The sequence below is a fragment of the Erinaceus europaeus genome, chromosome 16, assembly GCF_950295315.1.
Source record: "Erinaceus europaeus chromosome 16, mEriEur2.1, whole genome shotgun sequence".
NCBI lineage: Eukaryota > Metazoa > Chordata > Mammalia > Eulipotyphla > Erinaceidae > Erinaceus > Erinaceus europaeus.
The window spans coordinates 49,175,156-49,189,840 of record NC_080177.1 but is presented as its reverse complement, the minus strand read 5'-3'; the positions used below and the strand labels follow the sequence as shown (position 1 = coordinate 49,189,840).

At 38.5% G+C, this 14,685-nt stretch overlaps 1 protein-coding gene across 7 annotated transcripts in view; it reads right to left on the bottom strand.

Annotated features, from left to right (window-relative positions):
- The window catches only part of FSIP1 (fibrous sheath interacting protein 1), a 226,098-nt gene that overhangs the window by 165,037 nt on the left and 46,376 nt on the right, over positions 1-14,685 (bottom strand). For 6 of the 7 annotated variants that reach the window (XM_060175126.1, XM_060175122.1, XM_060175124.1 and 3 more), the window contains 4 exons: positions 11,534-11,635; positions 6,224-6,348; positions 1,888-1,998; positions 385-543 (listed from right to left, as the gene is read on the bottom strand). In XM_060175126.1, coding sequence (XP_060031109.1) covers positions 385-543; positions 1,888-1,998; positions 6,224-6,348; positions 11,534-11,635 — 497 coding nt within the window. The remainder of the gene's footprint in view (positions 1-384; positions 544-1,887; positions 1,999-6,223; positions 6,349-11,533; positions 11,636-14,685) is intronic. The other variant, XM_060175127.1, reaches the window with a different exon arrangement.

The following is a 14,685-nucleotide window of genomic DNA, read 5'->3' as shown; positions in this document are numbered from 1 at the left end:
GTTTTACAGGTATCTTGCTTTCTCTTTTCCTCTATGTCTTCCTCTGCCCTCTCAATTTTCCTGTATCTATTAAAAAAAAAAAAGGAGGAGAAAGAAAGGAAGGAAGAGAGAGCCACTGGATGAAGCTGATTAGTCATGCAGGCAATAACCTTGGTAGCAAAAAGAAAGGAAGGATGGAAGGTAGGAAGATAGGAAGGCAGGCAAGAAAAAAGTGGAAGTTACCAAATGAAATTTTGGTTGTGGAAATGATTAAGGTAGCTGTAAAGATGGGGAAAGTACTTTGGAAATCTCTCTGGCTAATAAGTATTTTGCCAAATTATGTGAGAGAGCTTTAGCACATGGAAACCCAAACAATCTATGTATTCTGGAGTTAAGTATACCTACATGGTCACTGTATGTTTCAAGTCCTGGAGAGAATCTGGAGGCAGCTGGGGAGGCTACAGAGAATTCTTGGAGTTTTGTATCAATATCAGCAAGTTGCTGGTGCTGGGTGGCCGCAAATGTATATCCTTCTCCTGGGACCAGCCAGCCAGATGTGTCGCCCTGAGAGCAAACAAGAGTCAGCAGGCTATATTTTCCCCAAAATACAATTTTCAGTCTGCTTCATCAATGCTCACAAAATGCAAACACACACACACACACACACACACACACACTAGCATAGGAGTTACAAAAGAAAAAAAATGTTTATAACTTCATTATCTGCCAACCCTAGGTAAGACATTTTCTTTTAATTTTGTGGGGTTTCCCCCTGGGGAATAAATCTCTTATTTTCACAGTCTGGCTCTCATACCATTAGTGCTTCTCCACTTTGAAAAAGTAGTGTGTGGAATACTGAATAAGCAGAAATTATGTTTACCCAGTAGCCAGTTCTGTGTTTTCCATTCTAAAAATACAGGCAGGTGGAAGGCAAGGAAATTTAAGAATTCCCTACATTAGCAATCAGCTCATAAGTTGTAACTAGAGGAAATAAATCTTAAAATAATGATAATAATAAGCAGAAAGACATGTTTTCTCCTCTCTAGTAGCCTGTCACTCTTGCAGTCTCCATGATGTGAGTTTTGGTTAGGTGCAGGTCAACAAAGATGACACCTTCTCCCTATACACTGGCGGCAAGCAGACAGGCACATGGCCTAGATTCAGTTACTTAGAAGTGAGCAACCTTTAATTGGACTCTTAAGGGCAAGAGTAATGAGAAGATGCAGGAAACGTAGTAAAGCAGCAGTAGTCACAGCAGCAGCAGTGAGGATCCAGAGCTAGCAGCAGGGGATGCTGCTAGCAGCAGTGGGTATCTGGGAATCTATGGGTGAGTAGGTGGAGCCCCTGACCACTCTCTTTCTGAGAAGCCTCAATCTGGTTACCATGACACCTGCCTGGTTTTCAAAGCTGACTCTTCAGACTGCCCTCACAGACTCTGTGAGCTACCTAAGACTCCCAATAAGTTCATTTCCCTTTTTTTTTAACCAAAGTCCCTCTGTTTCCTGCAACCAAGAACACAGGCTAATTTTTTCTGCCATTTTTATACTAACATCAATTATTTTTTCTTTATAGGGGGAGGGGTTAATTGTTTACAGTACAACTATGGACACCTGGGTATTACCTATGTGTCATTAATGACTAAGCCATCACATCACCGGCAACAGTTATTATCATGACAACCAATCAATATCTTAGAATGACATATTATTTGACCCTTTGAGGGTCAATAATAAATTGACCAAGAGTGAATATAAAAATTTTAATTTTTCTTAAAAAATAGTCATTTTTAAGACAGAGAAGACTGACTCATCACCTGAAAAACTATTTTAAATTCATGCTGATGGATCAATAACATAATAAAATGAAAACCAAGAAGTGTTGAAGTCCTGCCTCTCAGAGCTGACATACCTCAGGGCTGGACATCTCTGAATCTCTATCATCCATGTCCTTCAAAAGTTCAGCCAGCCTCTTCTTCTCTCTATCAACCATAACCACTGGTTTTCCTGAATCCTTAGCCAACTAGAATGCATTAAATAAAAGATATTAAGCATTCAGAAAAAAAAACTATAGGTTAGAAAAATAAAAATGGAATCTAATGTTTTATATTGCAGATATGATAAAGCAAAGTAACAGATTAGGCATTTTTTTCCATTTTTGTTCTATGCTAAATTTCTGACAGAATTTCATTTCAAGTGAAAATATTCCCATTATAAGCAGGCCCATAGGCTTACCATCTCAACAATTATTTTATTTTACAGATAAAGCATGACCAATTGCAGACCTCTGTTTGCATAACATAGCAGTTTTTCAAAGTCATGACCTATTTTTTTCTATGCAAAATTGGATCTTGAATTTTCCATCACTTACATAAGTTGGATATATATATCAATGCAAGACATTATGCACTTCCCATGTGGCATATATTCAATAAAACAAACTAACTGAAAACTATTAGGAGTTTAGTCATCTACTGTTGTTAAAAAGACAATCTATGATGGAGTTGCTGTCTATGTCAGCAAGAACTTGAATATAGTAGAAATGTTACTGTGATAGAGAAAAATTAAACGACAAATCAACAAGCAATGGCCCAGTGCAAAGATACTAAGCAAGATGGAGAAGAAAGTACCCTTATACCTATTATATAATAATCTTGAAAGTCACTATTAAATTGCATATATATTAAAAAGCAAATATTCTCTAAACATGTTAGTTTAACCAGAATTTTTTGCTATTGTTTGTACTATTTTGGTTTCTTTGACATCCTTTTTCATATAATGTAGTACGATGAGTCTGGGGTGGTTACTTGTTGAGCAGGAAGACATGCTGTGGGTTATTTTTATTTATTCCCTTTGGTTGCCCTTGTGGTTTTATTGTTGTAGTTATTATTGATGTTGTCGTTGTTGGATAGGACAGAGAGAAATGGAGAAGACAGAGGGGGGAGAGAAAGATAGACACCTGCAGACCTGCTTCACCGCTTGTGAAGCGACTCCCAGCAGGTGGGAAGCCAGGGGTTCGAACCAAGATCCTTACACCGGTCCTTGCTTTGGCCACCTGCACTTAACCTGCTGTGCTACTGCCCGACTCCCAGTGGATTATTTTTAATGACACTGAATCAAAGTTGCAATGATTCCAAAACAAATTTCAGAGACAAAGATGTCCAAAATCATTAATCATATCCAACACAGTTTTTGAAGTCCAGAAGATCTCATGCAATTTGTTCCTGACATCTAATTTACAAATATACTGAACTTCCTACAAAAAAGTATTATAAGCACAACCTTGAAAATCTTGAAAATAAAAAGAAGTTGGGATGGGAAGACAGCATAATGTCTTTATACAAAAAGACTGTATTGCCTGAGGCGCCAAAGGTCCCAGGTTCAATCCCCAGCACTACCATAAACCAGAGTTGAGCAGTGCTATAGTTAAAGGGGTGGGGGGCACCTGGCTGAGCACACATGTTGAAATGCACAAGGACCCGGGTTGAGAGCCTCTGGTCCCCACCTGCAGGGGGAAAGCTTTGCAAGTGGGGAAGTAGTGCTGCAGGTATCTGTCTTGCTCCCTCTCTACCTCCCCTTTCCTTCTCAGTTTCTGGCTATCTCTACCCATAAATAAATACAAATAATAATAATAATAAACTTTTTAAAAAGAAGAAAGAAAAGAAAGAGAAGTAGGGAATGGATACTAATAGTTCCAACTACTAAAGCAAAATAATTTTTATTATTTTAAAGGTCTACTGTTTAACAGTGAACCATTTTAAGGGACAGAGATAAGCAATAAAACTAGAAAAGTAAGGGCAGGGGTAGATAGTATAATGGTTATGCAAACTGTCAAGCCTGAGGCTCCAAAGTCCCAGGTTCAATCCCCTGCACCACCACCATAAACCAGAGCTGATCAGTGCTCTGGTAAAAAAAAAAGAAAAAAAAAACTAGAAAAGTAAATAAAGTATAACAAAAAGGAAAAAAATAGAGAAGACTGTATCCTGAAGCTCTCACATGAGCATAGAGGATAGAAAGAGCAAAAGTCAGACTGCCCCACTGAATATTCCGGAATTTATGAGCTAATTGTAGAAAACTTACCAGACTCGGGCTGTGAAGGTTATGTAGTTCTGTCCTCTTGTCAATACTCATCACCCACCAATGTAGTTAGCTGGTATTGCTGTTTTTATTGCAGAAGTATTGTTTTACACAATAGTTACTATCACAGGGGTGCAGTTTCACAACTCCCCAAGACAGCATACCAAGGTGGCTTTTAAGTGAGAGACTTACCTATCCAATGTATTTACATACATTGCTATAAATTATTTAACTAACATTCCAGTCTAACAAAGGAAGCCCAGCATGCTCCCATAGTCTGAATCTGCCTTAAGCACAAGTCAGATCAGGCCTGGAAGAATAGAATTGAGTCCCTGAAGCTGAGAATTAATCAGAACACAAGGCCCAATGGAGGGTTGCAGGGAGGAAACAACCAAGGGGAAAACCAATAAACTTCTCCCACTTTGCCATGAGCAGTTCCCCCTCACATTTCTGAGTGGACCAAGCAAAAAATCAGTCTCATTACTTAAAATATTATTTTTTTTACTAATGCACAATAAAATCAAGGAAACATGCAAATAGACATGTATTTCCCCAGATGAAAGTTTTTAAATTTGTAGAAGCCAGCTTCATTTCTGCAGACTATTAATCATAGCACTTTTTTCTTCTTACTTTTATTATGATTATTACTTTTTTATTTTTATTATTATTATTTTATTGTTTCCAGGTTTGTGTCTGGGGCTTGGTGCCAAGATCCAGTACTCCTGGAGACCTTTTTGTTCTAAAAGATACAGAAATTGAAATGGGTGGAGGAAGAGAGACACCTGCAGCATTGTTTTACCACTAATGGAAGGTTCTCCCTTGTAGGTAGGGAGCAGAGGCATGAACCCAGATCCTTGCATGTTAGGGAACATTCATATCAGATGTCTATAACTCCAGGCTTACTTAGTATCTGAAATACGCTGTTTCCAATAAACTATCAGCATATTCCTCAAACACAGCTGGATTAAATGGGCAACAGCATATGGGCAACAACAACTTTGGGACATAAAAGTCTTGGTCTTGTTATGGGAGAAAAGTACCAGTAAGCTACTGATAAGCAGCATTCATATGCTGAGTTAAAATCTACTATCTTTAGATTCAATTACTGCACTCGGAACATTTTAAGCCATATAATCATCTAGCCCACTGTTTGTTCTGCTTCTCACCTGAACCTACCCCTTTGTATTGGGAATTCCTGATGTTTTATAAAACTTGTTAATAAAAAAGACCCAGGATCTGATGGAAGGGCTTTTGCTGTGTCATAATGACTCCTAATAGTGGTGGTGTCCAGAGAAAGTCACCTCTAGGCTCTCCACCAGACCATCACTCATCTTTCTGAGCAATCTTTCAGTACCCTGCACCTCTACCCCAACAATGTGACACTTGTGCTCTCTTATGGGTTATGCCACCACCCACCTACCCCAAATTTTTTTTATTTTTATATTACATAAAAGTCTTTTATTTATTTTTAATTTATTTTTATATTACAGAATTACATGTCAACAGAGGATTGAATCCACACCATTTCCACCACCAGAGTTCTGAATCTTCACTCTCCCCACTGCAATCCACCACAGTTCCCCTAAAGTTGCAGACATGGGCCAACCATCTTCTCTACAACTATCTGTCCATATTTATACACAGTTGCCCCTTCTTTTTCTGAATCAATCCTCTCTTCCCCTCTAAGCCACTCATAACATTGTAGCTATTTCCATATGTCCCTCTCATTTTCGTTTTTTCTCTCTCTCTCTTCTCTCTCTCTCTCCCTCTCTCCTCTCTCTTTTCTCTCTCTCTCTCTCTCTCTCTTTGTGCTGATGGAGCTGGAATGCAGAGCCCTCTTATCTTCATCCTATCACTCCCCCCCCCCCCGGGAGTATAGATCAAAGTTGTTTATGGGGAGCAGAAGATAGGGGTTCTGGCTTCTGTAGCTGCTTCTCCACTGAGCATGGGCATTGACAGGTTGAACCATACCCCCAGACCCAACAATAATTTTTTAAGGGATATGATATGGGATCAGGTAAAATAGGATGGGATAGAGAACAGTGAAGTACCAGTTCATTCAGTTGCATAAAATTACATATTATCATGGTAAAAAATACTGAGCACAACTACCCCTATTTTTCCAACTTATTGCAGCCCATATTTTGGCTTCTGAACTTCTAAGCACATACCTCAATGTTTCTCTTAATAAAATCCTGGTTGTGTTTACTCCTGAGCTCAGACTTTTCTGTGTTTGAAGAAGGCTTCTTCTCTGCTTTGATCAATGACTCATTTCTTTCCATATTAGAGTTAAAATCTAATATTTAAAAAGTTAAAATTAACAATTATAATCAACTATTATAAATTATATAATATTATGTAATAATATTATGTATTATATAGTTATATAATGTATAACTATATATAATATATAACTATATAGTTAATGATATTATTATTAACAATTATAAATTATATTATAACATCACCTTAAGCAATGTACTATTTAGAATACATAAGAAATAAAAATATATAGATAATAACTTCAAAATGCAAAAGCTAGAAATCTAATATAAATGGAGAATTCCTTTAAAAAATAAATAGCCCTACTATCATAATTGATAAAGAACTCAGAAAAATTCTTCTGGTATTTATGATCATGTAGCATATATACTGCTATTAAATTCCTTGGAATCATAGAAAACTTCTAAGTGATACATGAGAAAGAGAAATCTCTGATGTTATGAAGAGGGTATTAAAATATATTGCATTGAAAATAGGAGGACAACATAATGGTTATACAAAGGACATTCATGCTTGAGCCTTCATCCTGTGCCACTATAAAACAGAACGGAGCTGTTCTCTGGAAGGAGGGAAAAGAAGGAAGGAAGGAAGGAAGGAAGGAAGGAAGGAAGGAAGGAAGGAAGGAAGGAAGGAAGGGAGGGAGGGAGGGAGGAAGGGAGGGAGGGAGGCAATAAGGGAATAAGGAAAGAAGGAAAGAAGGGAGAAAGGGAGGAAGGAAACGTCTTTTGTTCAAACCTGCCTTTTAGGCAAGTTTGGGGATAAGTTGTCCTGGTTCTACATCCCATCTGCACAAACCTTGAGAGCCACTGGTTTGTCAGTTTTTCTCTGAGTTCAGACCCTACGTGCAGAAGAAAAACAAGTCTCTGAAGGTTCTTACCACCTTTCATGTTGTCATGTTTATAGTACTTAAGATCATGTGAACCCTTCCTTACAGATTTTTTAAATGCACAGAGAAGAATCAATTTAAATGATAAATGGAAACTACCCTACAAAATAGAACAGATTACCATATAAAGTCCAAAGGAAAAAGCACCAACAAGTAGCTTAATCCAGACAAAGTTTAAGTAACAGTTATCTTTGAGGACTTGGGGCATGACTTAGCAGGTGAAGTTCATGATTTGCCATGTCTGAGGTCCTGGGTTTGATTCCAGCACCACATGGCAGTACCATGTATAGCACCAAGAGAATTCCATGGTAGAAAGGTATTTTAGTGATGTTCCCCCTCCTTTTCCTTTATGTCTCTCCCTCTCAAAAAATATGGAATAAAAATTGGGAGGTGACCACCACTGATCATCTCCATCAGGGACAACATCATAAACCCTCCTGTGGGTCCCTACACGGCATTGCCCTCAATGTACAACAACATGCTACCATGATACCAACCTGACTTCCCCAAAAGAGGACCTCATCAATGTACCCTGGGACCCCACCTCCCCAGAGCCCTGCCCCACTAGAGAAAGATAGGGACAAGCTGGGAGTATAGATCAACCTACCAATGCCCATATTCAGCAGAGAAGCAACTACAGAAGCCACTCTCCACCTTTTGCACCCCATAATAACCCTGGGTCCATGCTCCCAGAAGGATAAAAGCTTTCAAGGGAAGAGATGGAATACGGAGGTCTGAGGTGGGAATTGTGCCCCTCTTATCCTATGGTCTTGTCAATATTTTTTATTTTATAAATAAATTAAAAACAATAAAAAAATTGCACCACTCTCCAAAGGGAGGTGAGGACAACATACTCTGCCATTCAAGGAAGATGGGTCCTAAATTAAGTGCAGCCTAGAGTGTTCCTAGCCCTAACCATGTACGGTGAACCTAGACTGACAGGGACTCAGAGGTTACACAGGCTCCTGTGCTAAATATGAATAGGCATGGGCCCTAGGTCAGATCAATGGGGGGGAGGTTACAGTTAACGTTTTTTTTAATATATATTTATTTTCCCTTTTGTTGCCTTTGTTTTTTATTGTTGTTGTTATTGATGTCATCGTTATTGGATAGAACAGCAAGAAATGGAGATGGGAGGGGGAGACAGAGAGGGGGAGAAAAAGATATACACCTGCAGACCTGCTTCACCACCTGTGCAGCGACTCCCTGCAGGTGGGGAAGCAGGGGCTCGAACCAGGATCCTTACCCCGTCCTTGCGCTCCGTGCCACGTGCACTTACCCACCGTGCTACAGCCCGACTTCCAGTTAACAGTATTTATATACTTTTCCCATATTTGGGAGTTTCTCTCTGCCCTGGTCCAGCTTTCTAGTCCTATTCTCAACTCTGACACCATCTTCCCAAACAATCTTCCTAGCCCACCTGGATGTTAGCTGTCAGGCTCAGGCAAAAAATACTGAAGTCATAGGTCCCTTGAAATATACCTAAAATAAACTTCCTAGCTTCTTCCAACATGAAGACCCTAAATCTCATCCTCTATATTCTTACCTATAGTTTCCTGATTATTAAAACAATTTGTTCTCCTTTATATCTTAATGCTTTTCAGCCACCAACTTGCAGATGCTACCAAGATGCCAACGTGACTTCCCTGAGCAGATGACCTCACCAATGTGTCCTGGAACCCAACCTCCCCAGAGCCCTACCCCTCCAGGCTGGAAAAGATAGAAATAGGCTGGGAGTATGGATCGACCTGTTAACACCCATGTCCAGCGGAGAAGCAATTACAGAAGCCAGACCTTCCACCTACTCCTTCCTCATAAAGATCTTTGGTCTATGATACTAGAAAGACAAAGAATAAGGAAACTTCTAATGGAGGGGAGGTGATATGGAACTCTGGTAGTGAGAATTGTATGGAATTGTACCCCTCTTATCCCACAATCTTGTCATTATTATTGAGAAGTAATTAAATAACCAATATCATATATGCTATCACATATTAAGAAAAAGATATCTTTGCTTTGTTAGAACTGTCTCCTCAGGGGCCAGTGCAGTGTGTTAAACACACATGATGCGAAGCACAAAGACCTGTAAGGATCCCAGTTCGAGCCCTCGGTTCCCCACTTGCAGGGGAGTTACTTCACAGGCGGTGAAGCAGATCTGCAGGTGTCTTTCTCTCCCCCTGTCTTCCCCTCCTCTCTCCATTTCTCTCTTTCCTATCCAGCAACAACAATAGCAATAACAACAATAGTAATAACGATAAACAACAAGGGCAACAAAAGGGAAAAAAATAGCCTCCAGGAGCAGTGGATTTGTAGTGCAGGCTCCGATAACCCTGGAGGCAAAAAAAAAAAAAAGTCTCCTCAATAGTAAAAAAAAGAGTGTGTGTGTGTGTGTGTGTGTGTGTGTGTGTATCCTTTAATTTTTATTATCTTTATATATTTATTGGGTAAAAATAGCCAGAAATTGAAAGGGAAGGGGGAGATAAGGAGAAAGAGAAACACCTGCAGCACTGCTTCACCATTTGCAAAGCTTTCCCCCTACAGGTGGGAACTAGGAGCTTAAACCTTGGTCCTTATGAGTTGTAACATGTGCGTTCAACCAGATGCACCATCGCCCGGGGCCTATCAATCAGTATATTTATAGATAATTACCAAAATGCAAAAAAAGTCTAAATAAATAATCGTTTTTGGAAACAACTTGAAAAAATAGGAAAAGTGTAAGATCTCTGTATTTAACTATTTTCAGAGAAAAATGAACTTGAATTTTTTAAGTTGTACTCAAAATTTAAGTTTATATAATAAAATAAATCTGTACTTTTTGTAGAGGTTTTATGTTTTAATCACATATCTTTTTTTTTTTTGATAGGACAGAGAAAAGTTGAGAGGGGTAGAGGAAGATAGAGCAAGCGGAAGAGAATGATAAATACCTGCAGACCTGCTTTACCATTTGTGAAGCAATCCTCTGCAGGTGGGTAGCCTGGGACTCGAACCAGGATCCTTATGTGGATCCTTGCTCTTCGTACTATATGTGCTTAACCTTGTGCGCCACTGCCCAGCTCCCATCAATCAGTATACTTATAGCTAATTACCAAAATGTGAAACAAAACTAAATAATTAAGGAATCATTTCTGGAAACAACTTGAAAAAAATAGAAAAAGTGTAAGATCTCTGTATTTAAACTATTTCTATTTTCAGAGAAAAGTGAACTTGAATTTTTTAAAGGTGTACTTAAAATTTAAGTTTACAGGCAAATAAATCTATACTTTTTATTAAGGTTTTATGTTTTAATCAGTTACATATATATATTTTTTAAGATTTTATTTATTTATTCATGAGAAATGACAGGAGAAAGACAAAGAACCAAACATAACTCTGGTACATGTGCTGCTAGGAACACATCTATTCTTTAAGTCAACTACAAAGGGTTGATGTGAGTTACTTTTTTGGGGGTGATAGCCTTCCTCAATTAAGAAATTTATCACTTCTTTCCACAATCCTATCAATTAGGCTTAAATAATAAGGCCTGTTCATCCAGTTTAAGTTTCATCTGCTCAGCACAGCATTAAGATAACTAAAATTAAACATATACATGCCTATATTTATAATAGAATTATTATTACTATTATTAGCTTTATTTATTTATTGGATAGATACTGTCAGAAATCAAGAGGGAAGAGATAGAAAAGGAGCGACAGAGAGACATCTACAGCCCTGCTTCATCACTCACAAAGCTTTCCCCCTGCAGGTAGAGACTGGGAGCTCAAATTGGGTTCTTCTCCATTGTAACATGTGCATTCAACCAGGTATGCCACCACCTGGCCCCACAATAGAATTTCTTTAAGGTACAAGACTAATAAATAGGAGGAAAAGCACTGTCTTATCTGTTAAGAACCAGAGATGTCCTCTTCTCTTCTACAACCTGGTAGTGACTCATGGCAGAAGATGCCATCTTCTATAATCTCCAAACCTCCGTGGATTGAATAAGCTAACTGGAGGAGAATTCACGCAGATTCTACCCATAAATTTTCCTTTCTTAAGCTAGAATTCCATTCCTTGCAGCTACCTTTTCTCTAGTTCCTTGCTAGATAAAATTTCAAATATTTCACAGTGGAAAGAATGCTACAAGAAGCCCTCAATTACTAGCCTCAGCAATGGTCAACTCATAACCAATTTTATTTCATCTAGAATGTTACATACTTTCACCCTGTGTCTGGATTTAATAACATCAAATCATATCATCTATAAATTTTTCTGAATACAACTCATCTCTTCTTGTAACAATAACCATGTTCAAAGAATACAAATTAAAATATACCTTGATTAACACTTGGTCTATGTTCTTCATATTCTTCAAGAGGGACTTGGGTGTGAAACACTGAGACAAAGGTATCTTCATTCTCATAGCAAGATGGAGGACCTGTTAATTTCAAAAATCATTTGTTGAATGTACCCAAAATTAGAAATGAATCTCCACAAGTAGCTGCTTTAAAGAAATTAAGAGCTAATAATTTCTGCTATATGCCTCAGCTCCTTATACACACAACTCGTAGTGCAGTAACTTCTAGTTTATACTACTATTGTGCTTTTTCTATTTTTTTCTTTTTACTATTTTGAAAGTAAGTTGTCATATCACATACTTCATGTCCTGACATCTCTCCACCATCAACTGGACTCTCTACACCCTCCCCCCTACCTCCCCCAGCCAGCAAACACAGTTCTATAGTTCAATTATAAGAGTTGGTTTTGTCTGTTTCTTTGCTTTGATTTTTATATCCCCCATATGAGTGAGGTCATCCTGTCTTTGTCATTCTTATTTTACTTATTTAGCTTAGGATGGTACTCTTCATCTCCACTCATGTTGATGTAAGTGGTAAAATTTCATTTCTTTTTTTATATATTTATTTATTTCCTTTTGCTGCCCTTGTTGTTTTATTGTTGTACTTCTTATTGTTGTTGATGTCACTGTTGGATAGGATAGAGAAATGGAGAGAAGAGGGGAAGACAGAGAGGGGGAGAGAGAGAGAGACACCTGCAGACCTGCTTCACCGCTTGTGAAGCGACTCCCCTGCAGGTGGGGAGCCGGGGAGGGGGGGAATTTCATCTTTTTTTTTTTGTTACTGATATCGTTGTTTTTGGATAGGACAGAGAGAAATGGAGAGAGGAGGGGAAGACTGAGAGGGGGAGAGAAAGACAGACACCTACAGACCTGCTTCACCACCTGTGAAGCGACTCCCCTGCAGGTGGGGAGCCGGGGGCTCGAACCAGGATCCTTATGCTGGTCCTTGCGCTTTGCGCCACGTGCGCTTAACCCGCTGCGCTACCACCCGACTCCCCGGAATTTCATTTCTTATAGCCAAGTCATATTCCTCTAACATATATTTTTCTTAATACAGCATATTACCACACATCAACCTTAGCAAAGTCTTCAGTTATTCTATTCCAGTGGCAAAGAAAAGAAAAATAAACAAGTGAGATTATATAAAACTAAAAAGTTCTGATAGAGAAAGAAACCACCTTCAATGTATATACTAACTGGATGCAATATTTAAAATCTGACATGGGGTTAATATCCAAATTTATGAACTAGGGGCTGGGAAAATAGCATAATGGTTATACAAAAAGACTTTCATGTCTGAGACACCAAAAGCCCCAGATTAAATCCCCAGTGCCACTATAAGCCAGAGCTGAGCAGTGCTCTGGTGAAATAAAGAAACAAAGAGAGGGGGCAGGTGGTAGTCCACTGGGTTAAGTGCACATAGTACAAAGCTTAAGGATACGTTCAAGGATCCTGGTTCGAGCCCCTGGCTCCCCACCAAGAGGTAATAAATCAGAGACATACATTTGAGAATTCATGTTTCATTAAATGTAAATGTATATGGCTATATATGAGTGTAATTATAGATATGTACATATTTTCTGTATATACACACACACACACACACACACAAAAAAAATTCTTTTCTCAAAGGGCCTAGAATCAAGAACTCCCAGCAGCAACATCTTGCATCCATATTTTGAATTCCAATTTTCCAATAAGAGAAACTAAGCTCCTTAGAAAAGGAGCTGATTATAGGACTTGGGTAAGTAATATAGCTGAGTCTAGATCATCACATAGTCACATAAAGTAAGGAAGTACTTAACAACAACAAAACACTCACAAGGATGAAAGAATGTCAAAGGAATACAGGACTCAACTGAAGAAAAAAACAATGGCCAAAGCCAAATTTGAATAACAAGCAGCCCAGGAGGTGGGGGTGGGGGGAAGCTGCTGCAGTGGATAAAGTGCCAGACTCTCAAGCACATACATCATATGTGCCATGCCAGGGTGATGCTCTGGTGATTTTTTTTTCTCTTTCCCCTTCTCCCCTTCTCCCTCTTTCTACCTCTTACCTCTATTTTTAATAAATCAGTAAACTTTTTTTATTAACTGAGTAACAAAATCATACTGGATTATAATCCAAAATATAAAATAAATATATACAACTCTATCTTGATATAAACAAATAAATAAGTGGAAAAAATAGACAAATCACCCATCTCATGTAAATACTTTACCTCAAGAGAAGCAATTCCCCATTTTCTAAAATGGGATGTGCATAGGTCAGGATAGAAAATGGGGAAACAAATTGTTAAATAATCAGGAATGTAAAGCTAAGAATATAACAGATGAGATTTGGGGTCTCCATTTTAGAGAAAGCTAATAGGTGTATTTTAGGTATATTTCAATTCTTGCCTTTAGGTTCCTGATTATTTAACAATTTGTTCTGCCTTACATCTTTTTTGTTTCCCTTGTTCTGCCTTATATCTTAATGCTTTTTCAGCCTCCAAGTTGTGGATGCTACCATGATGCCAGCTGGGCTTCCCTGAGCAGAGGACCTCACCAATGTGTCCTGAAGCCCCACCTCCCCAGAGCTCCGCCCCAACTAGGGAGAGAGACAGGCACAGCATATGGATCCACCAAGAGAGAGACAGGCTGGGAGTATGGATTGACCTGCCAACACCCATGTTCTAGCAGGCAAGCAACTACAAAAGCTAGACCTTCCACTTTCTGCATGCCATAATGATTGTGGGTCCAAACTCACAGATTATTAAAGAATAGAAAAGCTATCAAGGGAGGGGAAGGGATACGGAGCTCTGGCAGTGGGAATTTTGTGGAACTATAGCCCTCTTGTCCTCTGGTCTTGTCAATATTTTCATTTTATAAATAAATTTTTTTAAAAAAGGAAGCCTACAGTTCAGAAAATTTGCACACAAACACTCTCAACCAGGTAGTAAAAGTTAAATGTAACAAATGTAAACTTTTAACAATAGGGTAAGAAATATCTACTAACCTCATATTTTTTGTACACCTGAAACTCACTAAACATAAATTTAGCAAAAACTTCCTAGATTAAAGAGAGAGAAGTAAAGGCGTGAACAAAATTAGAGGAAATGAAGCATAAAAACAATAACGAGAACTATTATTCT